Source organism: Micromys minutus, assembly GCF_963924665.1.
Source record: "Micromys minutus genome assembly, chromosome: 13".
NCBI lineage: Eukaryota > Metazoa > Chordata > Mammalia > Rodentia > Muridae > Micromys > Micromys minutus.
In genome coordinates, this window is record NC_137982.1 from 5084432 (window position 1) to 5102914 (window position 18483).

The window sequence follows — 18483 nt, forward strand, 5'->3', positions numbered from 1 at the left end:
CTGCATCCCGCTCCGGTGCCACTTTCAGGGATGCCTACTCTGTGGTGGCCCCAGCATACCATTAGAGTTCCATAAATAGTTGTTCTCTGTGACACTCGGATGCTGTGTGTGCACCATTTGCATATAGCATCGAGGTGTTAGTGACACCAATCAACTATATCCTGGTCCACAAGAGGCCACATATCAGATGGTGGTCCTTACCTCCTCCCCTTTATTTCCTCTGTCCCATATTATCCCTACTAATAATACTCACCTGTTTCATGAAAACCATTCACACATACAGTAGAGACTGTCTAGCACAGGTGCCCAAATGGGTACTTCCAATGGTAGAGCTCATGATGTCTATGGGAACTGTGACTTGATCTCCACCACAACTAGGGACTGGCCCTGTCCTCGGATGATCTATCCTCATCTTTCTGTGTCTGAAAATGAGGCTGCCTAAAGCTCCCCTGTTGTCAGCAGGGTAGACCTGGGATCTAAGTCCAGATCAGATCTGGCTAACAGCCTGGTGACTGCACACACGAGAGCTCCTTTCCCCTTATGTTTATATCTGTCCAGCTTGAAGGTCACCTGCTGAGCCTGTCCTTTGGATCCAGTAGAGCATTGTGTTGTCCTTCCTTTGCAATGTAATAAATGCACTCGACATTACCCAGGTCACAGATGGGAGGCCCAGAGGGCCGAGTCCTCAGATTTGGTCCCAAGATTCTGCTCTTAAGCTGGTCAATCTTGGTATTCTCAGAATCTAACCATAGCAGTTTTAAATATGTTTGTTTTCCAGGGCTACCCACTACTTGTCCACCTTAACAATAATTCATAGTATTTTTATGAAGAACTGAAGTAACACCAATAGACTTCCATACTAATACTGCTTGTCCTCTCTGCTCAGGCCGTTTCTGAACTTGCTGCTGACTTCAAGTCATCAGCTAATTGAGTATCTGAGCTGGGGTTCTAACCATTACCAGCAGATGCTATTCTTCTCCCTACTCCACAACCTGGCTACCTGATGCTTAAGGTTCATGCGTAAGGGCTGAGAATTCTCCTAAGGGTTTTGGTCTCCTAGGCTAAGAAGATTCAGCGTTCCTCCCACTTGTGGACTCTAGTTCAGTGCTTCCTCGAAGTCACCTGAGGACCTCTGCACTCCACAGTGCACAAGCCCTAGCTTCAGCAGGCTTTTGCCAGTCTCCACGCCTCACACTCCCAACATTGGCCTGCTTCTAGCTAAGGACTCCAAAGTTATGTTCCATTCTTCAGTAGCCTTGCTTTTTTTGACAGAAGCTGAATAAATGTTCAAGGTGTCCTGGTTACATTTCTGTCACTGTGCTTAGTAAATATTAAGTAAAAGCTACTTGGAGGGAAAGGGTTTCTTTCGGCCTGTAGTTTAGAGTTCATCCCTAAGGGATGTCAGGGCAGGACCTAGAGTGAGAAAGGGAAGCAGAAACCCTGAAGTAATCCTGACTTGCTTCTCATGGCTGGCTCAGCCTGCTTTTTTTCTACCATGCAGGGCCACCTACCTGAAGTGGCATTGCTCACAGGCCAATCTGGTGGAGGTTTTTCTCAATAGTGTGAGGATTCCTCTTCTCAAATAAATTATAACCTGCATTAAGTTAACAAAGCACTAACCAGCACACATAGCTTAGGACTGACTTCTGTCTGCAAAAGGGCCCACAGTAGCACAGAAACTAGACTTAGTTGGATCCTGAAAGTCAAAGATAAAATTTTCAGTGGTAGGGTTGCCAGCCAACATCTCTGCCCATACAACTCAAAGCTGGGCCTGGAAAATGCTGCCTGTCCTTCCCACCAGTGACTTTAACAAGTTAGATGTTAAAATGCATGCTCCCCTTCAGGAGGCAAGCTGATCCTCCCATACTGGCTGCTGCTTCACTGAGTTCTATGCTGTGCTAGGGAGAGGGGTTCCCTTCTCTCTCTCTCTCTCATCCAAAAGCCAACAGAACCCTGATGATGGTCTGCCATTTCCTCTTCAGTTTGTTCAGGCACCGTGGAGAAATTTGTAGTCAGCCTGATGTTACCTGAGGTCACTACTGCCCCCTGTATTGTAGACGTACACTCAGTCTTCCAGATTGCAAAGCAGGAAAGATTAGAAAGGAAGAATTGGTTCTTGGGTGTATTAATTACAGTGCAACAGAAGAAGGCTTAGAAAATCAAATAACTGGGGCCAAAAAGCAATGAAGTTTCAAAAGTAGAAAATCAAAATACTTTGAGGTTTTGGCATAGAATAAATTACGTCTATTTTCTGTAAACAGATTATACTGATTTTTTTTCCCCATCATTATTCAAAAAAACAAATGCCCATTTTATAAACTAATAACCAGAAGTTAGGGACTGGAGAGATGGCTCAGTGGTTAAGAGCACCAACTGCTCTTCCAGAGGCCCTAAGTTCAAATCCCAGCAACCACATGGTGACTCACAACCATCTGTGATGAGATCCAATGCCCTCTTTCGGTGTGTCTGAAGACAGCTACAGTGTATTCTCATATAATAAATAAATCTTAAAAAACTTCAGCAGAATCTTAAAACCAGAAGTTACACAGAAACTCAAAATCCAAGGTTAGCTTGGACTTACTGTGTAGTGTTATGGGTAACTCTTGGAAAGAAATTGTTGTATCCGTACCTTAAGGTAACATGAAAGCAAGATGGAAGTTCAAGCAGTAATCATCAAAAAGGTCTGCTTGACTGGTTTTAAATATTAAAACAAGGCTGGCGTACTGGTGCACACCTTTAATCCTAGCTCTCGGAAAGCAGAGGTGGGCAGATGTCTGAGTTTGAGGACAGCCTGGTCTACAAAGAGAGTCCAGGACAGCCAGGACTCTGTCACACAAAGAAAACCCTGTCTCAAAAAAGCAAAGCATGGCTTTGCTGTGCCATGACCCTAAAGCAATTTTTTAAAAATAAGAAGAAGAAATAGTGATTTAAAATGGGTCTTTTTTTTCCTGTCATGAGCTGGGCATGGTGGCAAGTGCCCTTGATCCCAGCACTTGGGAGGCAGAGGCAGGAGGATCTCTAAGTTCAGGCCAGCCTGGTCTACAGAATGAATTCCAGGACAGACAGGGGGACACAGAGAAACTCTATCTTGAATTAAAAAATGAATATAATAGATTATGTCCTATAAAAGAATGCTGTGAGCGAAGTCCTGGGTTAAATTGCTTTTTGCCTAGGCAAGTGCCTGTTGAGTTTGCAGATGAAGTTGGGAGGGGGCTGTGCAGCACTTCCTTCAGGAACCTGGTGGCAGTGAGCAGGGATGATCACTAGTCAGGCTGACTGCTTTACTGGCAGTGGAAGTAGCAGCACCTGCCTGCCCTGCTGAGTAATCTAGCCTGGAGAACAGGGTCTTCAGCCTCCACTGTGAGAGAGCTCCCTGCAGTTAGATAAACTGATCTGTTGCTTGGTAACCACAAGATTTCCACAGTGGATGCTCAGGAAGCCTGAGTCAGAAAGGCTGAGTCCAGCCAGGTATTTGGAGGGCTAGAAAGTTGGCAGGATTCTGAGACAACGGCAGCTTGTTAGAAGGCATGATGCGTGCTTTGGTTTAGAGGGTTCACCTTCCCATCTGTACTGCACCTTCTCAGCTATGGGCCTGAGAACAAAGGGGAAATGGGGAGAAGTGCATCCTGTTGGCATGGCTCTGTGACAGCAGTGAGACCCTGCAGGGCTGCCTACCTAATAGCAGCCTGAGTTGGAGTGTATTGTACCTGCTTGTTTGCTGCATGAGTGGGCCACTAGGTTTGTGTGAGATGCTCAGAAGGGTGACAGTAATTCATGACAACTTGTGCCTGCTAAACATACACTGCCCCTGAGCCACGCCAGCCCCAAGACACACTTTCTAGAGTCTGTCTGGCAGTATGGGCCCAGAGCTTACCCATCTCTGCCCTACCCAGATCTCTGCCTGAGAACAGACTATTCTGGCACCCTGGAAGGGGCCCCTGTGGGGTGTGTTGTCACTAGCAGCTGAAGGAATGGGTATGATGCTCTGAGCCACTTCCCACAGGCTGCACTTGCTCTATAGGCAGTTCATGGATCAGTCACCAGATAAGGGTTTGTTTACTATTGTCTGCAGTGATGGCAGAAGCAAGTACTTTTGCTGGGGATAGTATTTTGAGTGAAATTTTGCATATCTTGAAATTCACTCAGGTTGTTAAATTTAAAATTATACACATTGTGAGTACTTCAAACAAGAGGGAAGAAAAGGCATCCCTTCCTGTCAGAACCTCTCGTTCTGTCATGTAACCTGACTAAAAATAAACTACAAGCACAGGAACTACAGCCTTTGCTGTGGAGCAAGGCAGTGATTCCAACAACCACCTGGTCTACATGCACAGGCCTGGGAGCTCAGACAGCAGCGTTGGGGTAAAGTTCACATAATCCACAGACTGCTGTGAAACGGATCACAAGGGTGTGCGGGACTGTGTGGTGCTAGTGGTCTTGAGCCTTGCCTCAGCACATTTACTGAGTGAATCAAGCCCTACGTATCATCGCTAACACACCCTTTCCTCAGGTCTTCCCTAGCAAAAGCTGACTTTCTCTCTTGCAAGAAAAAGTTTCTTATAACTGCAGCCCTGTACTCTGGATAAGATTATAAATGGCTTTGCCTTTATTATAATGGGATTCTTCAAGCTTTCTAATCAGGCTAATACGCAGTGCTGGCTGTGTCTAATTCTTGGACTTTAAAGGACTGTTTGAGTACAGTCTCAGACTACCACAGTACAGAATATGCTGTCAAGTCAGAGAGCAGCCAGTGGCCTTTCTTGAGCTCCTACACTGAATTTCCCTGGGTTGCTGTCATTGTGGACTTGCTCATCATTACCTCTGAGCTGTTTAGTTTTATTCTTCTGGTTGCTTTCTCACCTCTCTGTGTGTGACTGAATTTCTACAGATTCTCTCTTCTGATCAAGTGGTAGGACTACTGTCTTTCCTGAAGTTTCTAGGCATCTGTACTGAACCTGATGGTAGGCTTTGGCATCCTGTGTATCAGGACAAGAGATGATCTCCTTCTAGTCCAAGGTCTATGTGTTGGTTGTGCTCAGATGCCCTTGGGCTTGGATTTTATGGGATCAGGGTGTCTTCGAACTCTAGTGAGTGTTGGAGCGTCTGTGGAGACACCTTGGAAGCTGACCTATTAGGGTGCTGTGCCTACTACTGAGGGTAGTCTGCTCTCAAGGGTTCATCCCCGAGGCCTGCACATGGAAGCCTTGCAGCTCAACTGCTTTGTTTCCAGGTTTCTGTAGGCTTTTCCATCCATGGGCAAATTGCTGTCTCATATACCTCATTTGCAGTCAGAATGTGAGAGTGTAGGTCTCTTCTTTCCCCATGAAAACAATTCAGAACAAAGCCTCACTTTTAAAAATGCCATGATATTTTGCCACCATTATGAAAATCTGTCAGTACCGTATCTAATCTTCTGGTGCATAGAATATCAAAACAAGTGCTATGGAAGAGGCTGCTCTTCTGCTGATACAGAAATGTCAGCCTCCTGGTCTCACAGCCAGCTGCTGTCAGCCTCTTTTCAAACGGGAAAGAAAACACTGAAGTTTTCCCTCTGCTCTTACTGTTTCTCAGGCCTGACCCTCGGAGGAAGACCCAGAGGAAGCACCACCTTGTGCCTGCTGAAGTCCTGCACTCGGAACACTCAAGTGGGCTGGAGGGCACTGGCATGAAGAGCAGAAAGCAAGGCAAACTGCAGGGCCTTCAGGTGGCACCTAGCAAACCTGGGCCACGGAGAGAATGATGCTGCTTCTGCACCCGGAAGGCTCGCTGCCAGCCAGCAAGCGTCTTTTGGTGTTTTTTTTTAAATTGCTACAGGACCAGGTTAGGGTGGATTCAACATGGCACATAGATTCAACATAGATTGATGTCCTGTTCTTATCATCAAAGCTTCTGAAAAAGAACGGGCACCTCTCCCTGAGTACAGCCTCGAAAGAGCGCAGATCCTCACCTGATGGAGAAGGAGCCTTGATGGAAGCCAAGTAGGCAGGGGCCAGGGCTAGACAGACACCCACCTTTGGCCAAGCCTCTTGTGAGATTGTGCTCATGGACAGCAAACATCCTGTGTGTCAGCCAGGATGAGTGTAACTCCTAGCAAGCTTGCCAGATGAAGCAGCCATGTGTGTATTGCATGAGTACTGTAAGATAAAAGATGTTAAAAACAGGAATTGAACTTTGTACAGAAGGATAAATTAATTGTTGAATAGTTATTTTCTTAGTCTGTATGTTCTGTTAGGAAGGACTAAGAGCTTTTACTTTGGGTCAAAAACCTGGATATGTTGAAAGCGACACTTCTTTCTTCTGTAAGCGCAGCATAGCACCATGTGCGTTGCCTCCCCTTTCGTGTCCACGGACAACGCACTTTCTCTGGGCTAACTGATTTAGTGTTGCCTTTTTATTATTTGCCTTTGAAGCCAAAAGACACCAGCACCCGATCTTGCCTTTTGCCATTGAAGCCTGACTGCTCTTCGAGGTCTGAGGTCTTTGTGTGTGACCTAGACACAGAACGAAAACACCATTGTGTTTCTGGGAGGTTTGAAAGAGGCCCCCTGGAGCGTATTGATTTCTCAATAAATGTAAGATTTGGACACTACAGAGGACTAAGGAGAGAAAGGGTTAAAGCTCAGCATGATCTATTCAGATACCATTCTGTGTCTGCTTTCCTCTGGGTTACTGTGTGCACAGGCCACCCAGGTCCTCTAAAGCCAGCCCTAGGGCAAGTAGTACCACTTTGCTCCTCCTGAAAGCTGGCAGGGTTGAAACTGTGGTGGGGAGAGGAGAAAGGTCAGTGAACACCACACTAGGAAAAAAATGCTGTGGAAGGGGCATCATGGCCACCTCAGGGTTAGCAGTCACAGAATCAGGAGAGCCTGTTGGTGAGATCCATGAGGGTATTTTGAAGTTACAGCAGATGTCAAACTGGACAAAGCGGCCACCTTCTTTGGATTTGTAGTGACTTACATGCTTTTGATGGGAAAGGAGGGATCAAACTATGAAGATTCACCCAGCTGTGAGAAAACAGGATTAGTGCCTGTAATCAGGGATAGCCTCCTAAAAACCTGAGTCTGGCTCCCAGCAACGGCTCCTAACAGCTCCGCTGCAAAGCTGTGAGGTTGCTGGGACATTGTTGAGGTGACCGCACCCCAAAGTTGAAATTTACACATGGAGTTTTCTAATTTAGCAAGGGTGTCTTGTCAGATGCTGGGTGGACCTGCTGCTTAGATAAGGTAATGGAAACTTGACAGATCAAGGGTTAATATCTCTGAATTTCAACAACCTTAAAATGTGTCTACTGGGCAGTGTGTTAGCCCATTCCCATATGCATAGTCTGAGTGTGAGTGGGTATGTCTGTGTGTTAATCTTCTGCCTGTGTTTGAGTCCCTGGGGGGCATCAGATCCTGTGGAACTGAAGTTACAAACAGTTGTGAGCTGCCATGTGGGTGCTGGAGTTTTGAATCTGGGTCCTCTGAAGAGCAAACAGTGCTCTTAACTGCTGAGCCATTCCCCATCCTTTTGTGAGTATTTTTAATCATACCCTTTTCTAAGGTCCCAGACTTAGTGTATTTCTGCCATCAGCCTGGTTGCTATATTAAAGTCTCAGAAGATTTAGGCAGCAAAGGGAGTGCTGTGACTATAGAGTACTGGTTTGGGGCCCAAAGCCTTCTTCATTTGCAGCCCTGCTGCTGTCCTTCTTCTGGAGGGCAGAGAACCCTTGGTGAGCTGCTGCCTTCAGTGGGACACCATGGATAGCCTCCATTCCCACAGAAGCCAGGGACAAGCATAGCCCAGCTGAGCCCCCAGAGGACTGCTCTGATTTCTCTCTTCCAGGCATGAGCAGAGTGCAGCTCTGAGTGCAGGTGATTCTAAGCTGCCAGTGGTTGGGTCTAGCTCTTCACACAGCCAGCAGAAGCCATTAAACCACACCCACCACTTCAGAGATAGGACCTTCAGGCATTTCTACTGACAAGCTTCCGGGATTAAAAAATGATTACCAGGCCTTGCCAGTTTACCTACATGACCGTCAAACTTCCTCAGTTGGCTAGACCATAGGAAAATATAGAGCCAAGTTGGTGGTAGTGCACCACCCTCCAACCCCCAAATAAAAGAGCAGCCTGGGTTCCATAAGTCTTACAGCTGAGGACCAGCTGAAAGAGCTAACCTCATAAACTTTGTTGCCCCTGCCCTTTGGAGTCTAGCATTAGAAGGGAATGTTTGCCTCAGGACCTGCCTTATTTTTGGTCCAACTGGGGGTCTCTCGTGGTCTTCTTTTTTTTTTTTTTTTTTTTCTGTTTTAAATGAGGGCACCCAACCCCTGGGTTAGGAACAGAGAAACCAATTTAGCCTTCTAAATGGATGGGAGGCACAAGCCCGCCTCACTGCAGAGGTTGTAGAGTTATTATTACAGGTGGGATGTGCAGGACAATTTAAAATATTGTAATTATAAACTTGTAGGGAAGCCTTGTTCTTCATTAATGTAAGATATGAAATGGCCTCGGCGGTACAAGGACAATTACATAGTCAGAATGTGTCTGCGGTTTACATTGCACTGTGTAAATGTGAGGGTGGCTGCTCCAGCCTGCCTCCTCCACTCGCACAAAATGAAAAGCACACCACCGCAAGTTGTCCTTTGATAGATTTTTAATATGATTTTAAAGAGTTTTGTTTGGTCTCATTCTTATTCAATGAGATTAATTTAAAGCACTTATCCCCTGGGTTTAAGTCAATCCGTGTAGGATTTGGGCAGGGTTTGTTGCTTGGGGGGTTTTGTTTGCAGGAGGCTATGAGAGACTCCTTTCCCACTTCATTAACCCTGAGTTGGGGACAGTTCCCCCTCACACCCCACCACAGCCAGATCGAGGGATTTACCAACCCGCATTCACATGCAAAAGAACTTGAAAGCCGAGGGGCTCCTTGACTTAATTAGCTGCTGTGCATTTTGCAAAATTAGAATAATACCCCCGCCACCCCAGAAAAGAATGCCTGGTGCTAGGTTGTTGGGGGGTGGGGAGGAAACAGTAGCCAAAATGGTTGAGGGAGGTGTCTTTCTGAACTTGTCCCCTCCCTCCACTGCCGGGTTCTCTTAAGTTTGACCAGAAATGCTGGGAAGGTGCTCGGCTTGCAAGTATCCAAACTCCCTAACATTTTTTCCATCTGCAGGTCAGTGTGCTGCAGGTGGTGTGGGGGAGGAGGAGCACCTGCGCCCACGTCCCGGGAGACAGACCAGTGTCAAGAGATGACCTTGGCCCTTTGAACGTGATCTGGAGGCTGACTCCTAAAGTCTCAGAGCCAGAAGCGAGTGGTGTGATCTGCCCCCTCCTCTGCTCCTATTTCTCCCAGGATCGGGACGGGGGAGTGGGGGTGGATGGTGAGAGAGCAAAGGGTTGCCCGACGTGGCGTCTAGCTCGCGAAGGCCCTTGGGGTCCTACCAGGCATTAAAAACTAGAAGCTGCGGGTAGCCAGAGCGGAGGACGCTGGGCTGAGGAGGGTGGGGCCACGGGAGCAGCCTCGGAGTCCATCTGTCCGCCCCGCGCTCGCAGGGCCGCGCACCAGCTGCCGGCGCCCTGGCCTGAGCCAGATGAGTCGGCTCAGTGCTTCGCGGCCTGCCACGCAGCTAAGGGAGGCCGAGCATTGGCCCCGCCGGTGACCCCCCAAGACCGTGTAGAAGCGGGACGAATCAGATGGGAAGGCCGAGAGCCTCGGGGTGGAAGCGGGGAAGCCCCTGGGAGTCCAGCCCGGGTCTCCTAAGCATGACTGCAGCACCCAGGAACTAGGGACCGGGACAAGAGGGTTTACTTTACTTCTTGCGAATGGATGGAGTAGTTCGAGAGATGCCGAAGTTATTTATGGAGGAAGGGGTGGGGTGGGCCTGAGCGGGAGCCAACGGACGGTAGCGCGGACAAGCGCCTGGTCATTTGTAAGAAGTTTATTTCCACATTAAAAAAAGAGAACCCAAGAGGTCTGGCTGCCCTGGGACCTGGGTGGAGGGAGCGGGGCTGGGGCCATGATGCGTGGGCAAGCCCTCTCGGCCCCTTCCTGTCCTACCCGGGATGGGGAGGGCACAAGCCACAGACTCACTGATTCACGGACACGGTCACGGGCTCATGGGTCACGAATAAATAACTTCATATACACTTTGCACACTGTATGTACAGCTCCGCTGCTAGCCTGGGGCTCAGGGAGAATAAAGAGAACGGGAGGAAAGCTCCGTACAGCGCTCCCACCCTGTCCCGCAGAAGTCCAAGAAGGGTGGGCCCAGGCCTGGGAAACCTGCGTCCCCTACCTGCTGCTGCTGAGGGGACTGGGGGCGCCTAGGGAAGCCCGCAGGGACCCGGGGGTGGTTGAGAGGTGGGCAGGGGCGCATATGTACATCCGGCGGGTGTAAATGGCTCCTGGATGGAGCAGCCAAGAGAGGACGCGGGGAAAGGGTAGCCTCAGTGAATCTCTTCCCCACCGGGACACTGGGCTGTGTCGGGGATCCCGACAGCCCTGCCCCGGGGAGAAGGGAGGGACCCGCGCCCAGCCTGAGCTGGGGGTCCCAGAACATGGCTTGGGGCAAGCGGGCGCTTCACCGAGGTTGCGCGGCGCGCGGGAGGACGCCGGGCAGCGGGGGCAGCGGCGGGGGCGGCTCGCTGGTGCCTTGGAGTCCGTGGATGAGGATGCGGGGCACCAGAGGTCTCTGGAGAGCAGGTGGCGGCGCGCTGGGTCCGCGGTACAAATAGAGTGCGGCGCCGGGGTCCAGGTTGGAAACAAGACTCTGAGGGTAGAAATAAGGCGACGGGAACATTCTCTGGAGCGCCGAGTAATTGCCTGCCTCCGCTAACAGCTCCAGTCCTACGGCCGTCTGTCGCTTCCATTTAGTCCTAGGAATCGAAATCAAGACAATCAGGGATCAGAACTAGGACACTCACAACCCTTGCCCCTTCCTAGTGACTGGCACCGAGAACCGCAAGATGGCCAACAGGGAACATGCTAACTTGTTAATAAATAATGGAGTATCCTTGTCAAATGCACCTTGTATCTTTCTCTCTTCCACTGGCTTTCCATGACTTTTGTCCCCATTTTACAGATTAAAAGCTTGAGGTGTGAACTAGTTTTCACGATGGTCTGCAAAGTGTCAGGCAGAGCCCCTGCTCCAAACCAGATGAATATGCTTCCCCTGGGAAGGCCCCTAATGAAAGCGGTGGAGCTGCCTACTGGCCCGTGTGTCCGGCCCCACCCCTACTCCTTACCCCCAACCCCCCACCCCGTGTAGCCCCAGAGGCCCAGACTTGAAGCAAGCAGGCTGGAACTGCAAGCAATTATTTCTCTGAAGGAATGTATACTCCTCATCTCCCAACTTCTCCCACACTCAGGCCTCCCAGCGAGTCGGATTGATAGCCCAGAGCCCCTCTGGCCCAGAAGTTGAAAGGCCTAGGGCAAGACAGACATGAGTCTGTCTGAAGGTTCTGTACCTACCTGTAGTGAGGCTGGGGATGCCTGCCTGGGTTCCAGTGAGGTCGAGGTGGGCTCAGTCACACTAGTCCTGTCCCCACCCCCCTGAATAATTTATTATCATCATAATTGTGTAATTACTGCAAGGAGCCTTAATTATTGATGCCTGAAGCAGTAATCGGTATTTATTATTAATGGGGCAGTGTGTTCTGAGGCTTGTTTATGGAAGGCATCATTCCTGCCTCTGCTATGTATATGGGAAGTGTGTGTCACTATGCTGTCTGGGTGCGCATGTTGTGCCTATCTATTCAAGTCCTGTGAATGTTCAAGGAGGAGATAAAGAAGCAGGTTCAAGACCAGTGTCTTAATATTAATTTCCCAGTCTCTCCGTCCCACAGGAGCTGGGGTAAGACAGAGACCCCCCCTCTTGGCTGTAAACGCTAGGAGGCCTGAGGAAGAAATGCTCTGAGATACAAGCAGTTACCACCTCAGGGACTTCTCTGCTCTCTGGAAACTGGGGCTACCACTCTCCCCTAAGGGCTTGGGCCTTCCATCCGAAGAACCTAGAAGCCTCAAAGCCTAGCCTAGGGCTGTCCTTGGGGACTTGTGCTGGGATGGAGCAGGGCTTGAAACCCTCTGTGTAGGTCCACCTGTCCCTGGTCCCAGTCTGCTGTCCTTTCTGTCCCCCACTGTGGGACTTACTTATGGCACAGTGAGTCTTTTCACAGAGCCTCAGTTTCCCTATTTTTGCAGATTGGGAGAGATCCAAGGCTCCAGAGGAAGAGCCCTACCGACCCCGCCCCACAGCAAAACCTCACCTTCGGTTCTGGTACCAGGTCTTGACCTGCGTGTCGGTGAGGTTGAGCGAGGCGGCTAGCTCCATGCGGTCTTGCACGCTCAGGTATTTCTGCCGCTCGAAGCTACGCTCCAGCTGCGCCAGCTGATGGTCGGTGAAGGCGGTGCGTGCTTTGCGTGGCTTTTTCAGGCGTACCGGGGGACTGTCCCGAGAGCTGGAGATTTCGCGGTCACCCTCCTCCTTCACTGCGGAGACACAGAAAGCACGTCAAGGCTCGGCAGTGCCTGCACCCTCGGGTCCCAGTTGTCTGGGCGGAAACCTCTGGGGTCCCATAGCACCCTTGGGGACGCTATCGGAGCTAGGATTCCCTGCCCGCAGAACGACGCGAACTGTGAGCGAGGAGAAAACGGTGTAGGAAGTGCTCGGGGGCCAAAGCCGCTGGCAGCTCCCCGAAGAAACTTAATGCTTTTTCTCCGGCCCCACTACCCCCCCACGGGGGGGGGGAGATAAAGACTGCCTGGGGCGGACCGGCCTAGTGTGCTACTGGCCGAGAACCGGTTTCTAGAGGATGGGCTCCTCGTTTGGGCGCAAAGCTCCCGTGGAGAAACAAAACCCTATCTGCTCCTCAGCATCCCATCATCTCAAGAGCAGATAATTGTGTCCACGCCTCACCGACCCTGGTTTGGCCAGGAATCTATACAGATGGATTCCTAGACCAGATTCGAACTAAGCGGATGGAAGGCCGGCATCTGAAAGTTCTCCGAGTTGCAAAAAAAAAAATCATCTCAGGGCGCAAAGAGTTGTGTGCATTACAAAGGTCCCGGCTTCGCTGTGCAACCCTGTGGCTCCCACCCCACCCGCGCAGGAGCCCTCGGTCGGGCAAATGTCCATCTGTTCCCGGCTCCTGAGGTCCAGCGGAGACGGGACAAAGCTAGATTAGTTCGTTTTCCTCTACTTTCGTTGGGGTTGACTTAACAGAAAACACACATTTAATTGAACAAGTCCGGCATTCCATCTCCATCTCCCAAGGAAAGATTGGAACAGAATAGTACACTTCTTCCAAAATAACCCTGTAGGCCGGGGATCCCGCCCACCCTACCCCTGCTTTATTTCTTTTATGGTGAGTTTCATTGTGCGTGGCATTTGCCGTGACAGGGTTCAGCTGAATGCGAGGTGATTTTTCTCTGTAGGAAACAATAATCCGGTTAATTGAGTCACTGGGGAGGGAGGCTTTTCAGCCGGAAAGGCTGGGCTTTACGGCAGGGAGGGAGCCTGAAGCCCCAGCACCCGAGCACTTCCAGTCCCGGGGTAACTCTGCCGCTACTGCGAGGGCCTTCCTTCGGCTTTCCACCTCTGCGGGGAGGCTTCGGAACTGCCAGGGACGAAGACGACTTTTCCACCATTGAAAGCTTAAAACTTATTCAAACCTCAAACTTGATGTTGCAATGATCTTACTTTACCCTTAATTATTTGGACTAATTAATTTATAACAATCCTAATTATTTATAACAATCCCCCATTATGGTGGAGTGGTCAGCCGTTTCTTTTCCCCGGCTCTGCCGGAGCCTTTGGGATTCCCACAGTACAGTCTGTCCGCCTTGTGTCCAATTTTTCAGACTTTGGCCTCAGAGCCTGGGGGCCAGAGACCCTTTCTTTGAGGAGAGAAGCCTGGTCTGGTTTCTGCAGAGCCCGGGAGCTCCAACCAGGGTACTGTTGCCACCTGCCTTACTTCCTGTTCCAACTTCAGTAGCTACTGTTTGGGAAACCTTTCACGCCAGAAATTTCTGATGAGACTGTTCCCCAGCCCTGCCTCCAAGGACAAAACGACCCAGAGTAGTTTGTGGCTGGGTGGTGACAGACTTACATGCACCTACAGGATGGCCCCAGTGTCTGTCTCTCAAACTAGTTTCCTAACTCAGACTTTGCAAAAGTCACCCCTGCTTGAGAGATCTGCTAGGCGTGGCTTTGCTCTCTCTCTCTCTCTCTCTCTCTCTCTCTCTCTCTCTCTCTCTCTCACACACACACACACACACACACACACACACATACACACACACATTCACATGCATGCATTCACTTCAGAGACATTTGTTGAGGGCAAAAGCAACGGGTGGCCAGTGCCTAGGGGTGGCTGGAACTTTCTGCAGCATTTCTGCTCCAAACCTGTTTAAGTGATTTGTTTCGGGCTCTCTCGTCATCTCCCTCCTCAGATATCATCAGGGACAGGAGAAGAAAATTGATATTCCAATTATCTTAAACGAAATGGAATCTCTCCTCAAAATCCTGCTTAGGGGCAAAACCATAAAAGAAGGTAATTGTTTGTCCAGCAGGGCTGGACCCAACTGCTCTTTGCCCCAATCAAGTTGCAAATTGTAAGGAATAGCACGCACGCGCGCTCGCGCACACACGCACACACACACACACACACACACACCTTTCTCCAAGTTCTCTTTGCCTTTCTAAACAGGCCCCTGGGAAGGGGGAAGCACAATGGCCAAAATTTCCAAACATCCAATGCTGTGGCTGAAACTAGAGGTTTTCTAGAAATGGTGTTACCACAGCCTAGTTGAGGTGGCCTAGCCATTCTACTAGGGGAAGAAGAGAGAAAATGGGGTCTAAACTAGAACCCCTGATGGGCTTCAGTTTGGAGCCTGGGTCTACTCTCAAAGGAATTCCTGGTTGGAAGGAAGACTCAAGTGACTCTAACTAAATTTTTGTGAAATTTAGCACAAATAGAGACCAGGAGGCACATGCAACAATGATGCTGTCCTTCTAGCAAAGTATTCACCCGAGGAAGAGGCTCAGGAATCAGTTGTACTAGTTACAAATCCAGGAGCTGTTGCCTGGCAAGAGAGCTCCATCCCCTGATACCTTTGACACCCCTGGCCTCTGCCACTTAACTTCTCCTGGGGAAAGAACTTTGTGCCTCGGGGCCCAATAAGCAGCTAAAGCCAAGGCAGTCTAAAGGGAAGGACCCTTTTCCCTCTCTCCTCCCTCCCCTCTTCTTTCTTTTCTTCTCTTCCCTCCCCTTTAACGCAGCCTCAGCTCCTTAGTTAAGAACCCAGAGGAGCCGTCACAGAGATCTCCAGAGTGAAACCAGGACTAACTTAACCACTCAGGAATCTCTGGGTCTTGAATACAGCCTGGCGGACCACTATGCGAGCCTAGGTCAGAGAGCAGCACTGCTGTGGAGATGTGATGTCCCCTCCACCTCAGAACCTATTCGGGCCAGCCACCCGGCCTGGTTGCCTGTTCCTTGTTCAAGTCATCTCTTCTTCTGCATGGTTCACAGGCCTAGACTACGCAGCACCCAGTGGGTGGGGAGGTCCACTTGTTCCTCTTGTTGGGAAATTCAGATTAAAAGCCAGAAAATTCTTACTGTACTAAGGACTCTGGGGGCGGGGGGGGGAGGATTTTCTACCAGGTTCTTACTCCAACCAGGCAGCAGCCTCCAAGCTGCACCGTTGCAATGTCTCCTCACAGGGATCCTGGTTCTTGCCCACTGTGCTGGTGGAAGAGTTGTGGTCCCAGTCAGGAAGTTCAAAAGTTTGCTCTGTCCACCTGGGGAGGTTTGCTCTCCTCTACACACCGTATCCTCCTCAGCTTCTCCCGGCCACACACACTGAACTCTTTGTTGCTCTCCAGGGCCCCAACCTCTGGGTCCGTGAGAGAGGTTTAGACAAAAAACAACTCTCAGCCTAGGCCTGGGAGATCCTGGAGATGACTGTGTGTCCTGTCCCCAAGTGTCTTCTCTCAAGTTTAACATGTCACTTTTTAGAAACCCCCATCCCGGTTTTCCCCTTGGTTTCTTACCTTTGTACTCAGAGTCCGATGAAGCGCTGCTGACACTTTTGTCCAGCTTGTCTCGAAAGTCCTCCCCGGCCTTGGCCGCAAGGCGGCCCCCAGGCTCAGGGGCTGCAGGCTGCCCACTGCTAGAGTAGGGTGCACAGGCCGCAAGAGGTTTGCAGTCAGCAAGGATGTCCCTGATCAGAAAGGAGGAGGTGACGGTTCGCGACTGGGCTGGGGCTGAAAGCTGCCCTGACTGCAGGTGGGAGTCCAAACCTGGGCCAGATGCTGCCCCAGGCCGTGAGGTGCTGGTCTCCAGACAGTCTCTTCCGGGCGAGGCTGGCGAAGAGCAGTCGCTGCTGCTCTCTGAGCGTGGACTCAGCTCCAGGGGTGAACGGCAGTCCCCAAGCAAGGGGTCCCCCTTGGGAAGGGCGGGGCTGCCCGCTCGGTGGGAGAGAATGGAGTCAATCCCAAAGCCATTGGAGCCTTCCATAGCCAAGCTGCGACCTGTCCTCCCCAAAAGCTCCCCACCCACCCCCAACCCCAGCCGCCGCTGCCCCTGCCCCTAGCTGCGGGCTGGCATGGCGAAGGCGGGCAGGGAGCCTGTGGGCACCTTGGATGGAGTTCAGCCTTGGGGGAGCCCGGGAGCTCTGGGCCAACCTCCTCTGCGCATTACATCCAAAAGGGCTCAACGCGTCTTCTGCAGCACCGCGCCGAGCCGCGGAGCCGAGGGGGTGGGGTGGTGGTGGTGGGAGTGTCAGGGAGGAATGGGAGGAGGGCGCGCCAAGTTGGGGAGAGTCAAAGGGTAGAAGAACGGCCCGAGGGCCCCTTTGGCAGAGAAGAAACGCGAGGCTGATGGAATCTGAATAAAGATCGTCTTTTGAAAAAAGCAAAATCCAAACCGCACGCTTCCTCCAGGCAAACGGTAGCCCAGAGCAGAGGTCAGCACGGCGGAGAGCAGACGGCCCGGGCCACGTTACCGGCAGGCAGAGCAGAGCGCACCTGGAGGCCTCAGCACCGCGGACAGCGGCAGCGGCCCCGGGATCAAACCGCCCCACCTGGCCCCGGACTCCGGCGCACACTCGGCCCCGCCAGGCCCGTCAGCACCGCGGACAGCGCCCGCGCGGTGCCCACTGCAGCTCTCACCTGTCCTCGGCGCGCGCCTTCGCCGCCACCCCCACTTCCTTTAAAAAAAAAAAAAAGAACTTGTGTCACTTTTACTTTAGGGCTGGCTTTTTTTGTTGTTGTTTCTCTCTTTCTCTCTCTCTCTTTTTTTTTCGTTGTGTTGTGTTTTTTTTTTTTTTTTTGTAAAGGGGACTCACCCACGTGTCCCCGGAGTGATGACGCTGATTGGTTCGGGCCGATTTTGGGGGTGATGTCACGGCTCCACAACCCGCGGCCCGATTCTTTTCCAGTTTGATTAAAAGAGACACTGAATTAATTACAGCGCAGACCTAACTGTTTACCGGCGATTTCCACACAGTTTGCTTTCATTAGGTCGGTGATGATGCCCTTAATGAAGATGATTAGCCAAGGGGAGCAGGGGCCGGAGGGCTGCGGGGCTCGTAGTTTGGATGTGGGGCCTTGAAAGCCTTCTCCCGAGCCTGTCCACAATTATTCAAGCTACTCGACCAAACTGCGATGCTATCTACACCCCCTTTCTTCCTCCCAGTTTCTCTTCCTCATCCCACAAAATGGCAACAAAACCCGGTGGAGAAAAGACCCGAGTGTGTAGGAATTCCTTTTCCTAAATTTTGTTTTCTGGGTATTTTGTTTGGGTTCTAGGTCTCTCTCTCCCCCTTTCATTCTCACTCTCTCACACACATCATGTAGGACAATTCTTTCTGGCCTCTGGGCCTGCAGAAGGTTAGGCCTGGTGTCTTTCAGAGAAGAGACCAGGGTGCTGCCTATTTCAGAGTCGAGAGCTGAGCCGTGGGAAAGATCAAGTCTGGAACGTTAAGGGGACTCACAGATATGACAGTGGCCCAAGGGAAAAGACACAAGAAACAAGGCAGTGACCTCTTCATCCTCAGTCAGTGGCCTCCCTGGGGCGCATGCCCTGAGAAGCTAGTAGTTTTTGGATCCGTGTGTGTGTGTGTGTGTGTGTGTGTGTGTGTGTGTGTGTGTGTGTGTGTGTGTTATATACCTCTAGACCGGACAATGCAAGTTCTGAGATAGCGCGAGGAAGGATGTCTAAGGCCAGCCGTGGCTAGCCAGGATACTACTTTCAAGGCAGTGCAGAAAATGAAGAAACGGCTTTTTTTCTCCTTCGCCCTCCGGACCGCGCTCTAGCTCCGCTCCTAGTGCAGGGGCCCGGGTCTCCAAAGTAGCTGCAACAGGTCAGGGGCCTGGATACTCTGCGCTCAGCTCCAGGGTGGACTGTGCCCTGGTCCGCGAGAGAGCGGCGATGCGCACCTGAGCAACAGGGGCCCCAAGGCTCGCGGGGAGCCCAGAGTTTCTCCTTCGGTTCATCC

General features: G+C 50.9%; 2 protein-coding genes across 3 annotated transcripts in view; one reads left to right on the forward strand and one right to left on the reverse strand.

Annotated features, from left to right (window-relative positions):
• Window positions 1-6523, forward strand: part of DDX31 (DEAD-box helicase 31) — a 60768-nt gene extending 54245 nt beyond the window's left edge. For both annotated transcript variants that reach the window (XM_080927727.1, XM_080927728.1), the window contains one exon: window positions 5572-6523. In XM_080927727.1, the coding sequence (XP_080783853.1) occupies window positions 5572-5740 (169 nt within the window). In that variant the 3' untranslated portion in view covers window positions 5741-6523. The remainder of the gene's footprint in view (window positions 1-5571) is intronic.
• A 4038-nt stretch (window positions 6524-10561) lies between these two features.
• On the reverse strand, window positions 10562-16502 carry BARHL1 (BarH like homeobox 1; the record flags this gene model as incomplete). Its single annotated transcript, XM_080927186.1, has 3 exons — window positions 10562-10856; window positions 12246-12468; window positions 16037-16502. 3 exons carry the CDS (start codon window positions 16500-16502, stop codon window positions 10562-10564), a joined length of 984 nt encoding a protein of 327 aa, XP_080783312.1.
• Window positions 16503-18483: the final 1981 nt, after the last annotated feature.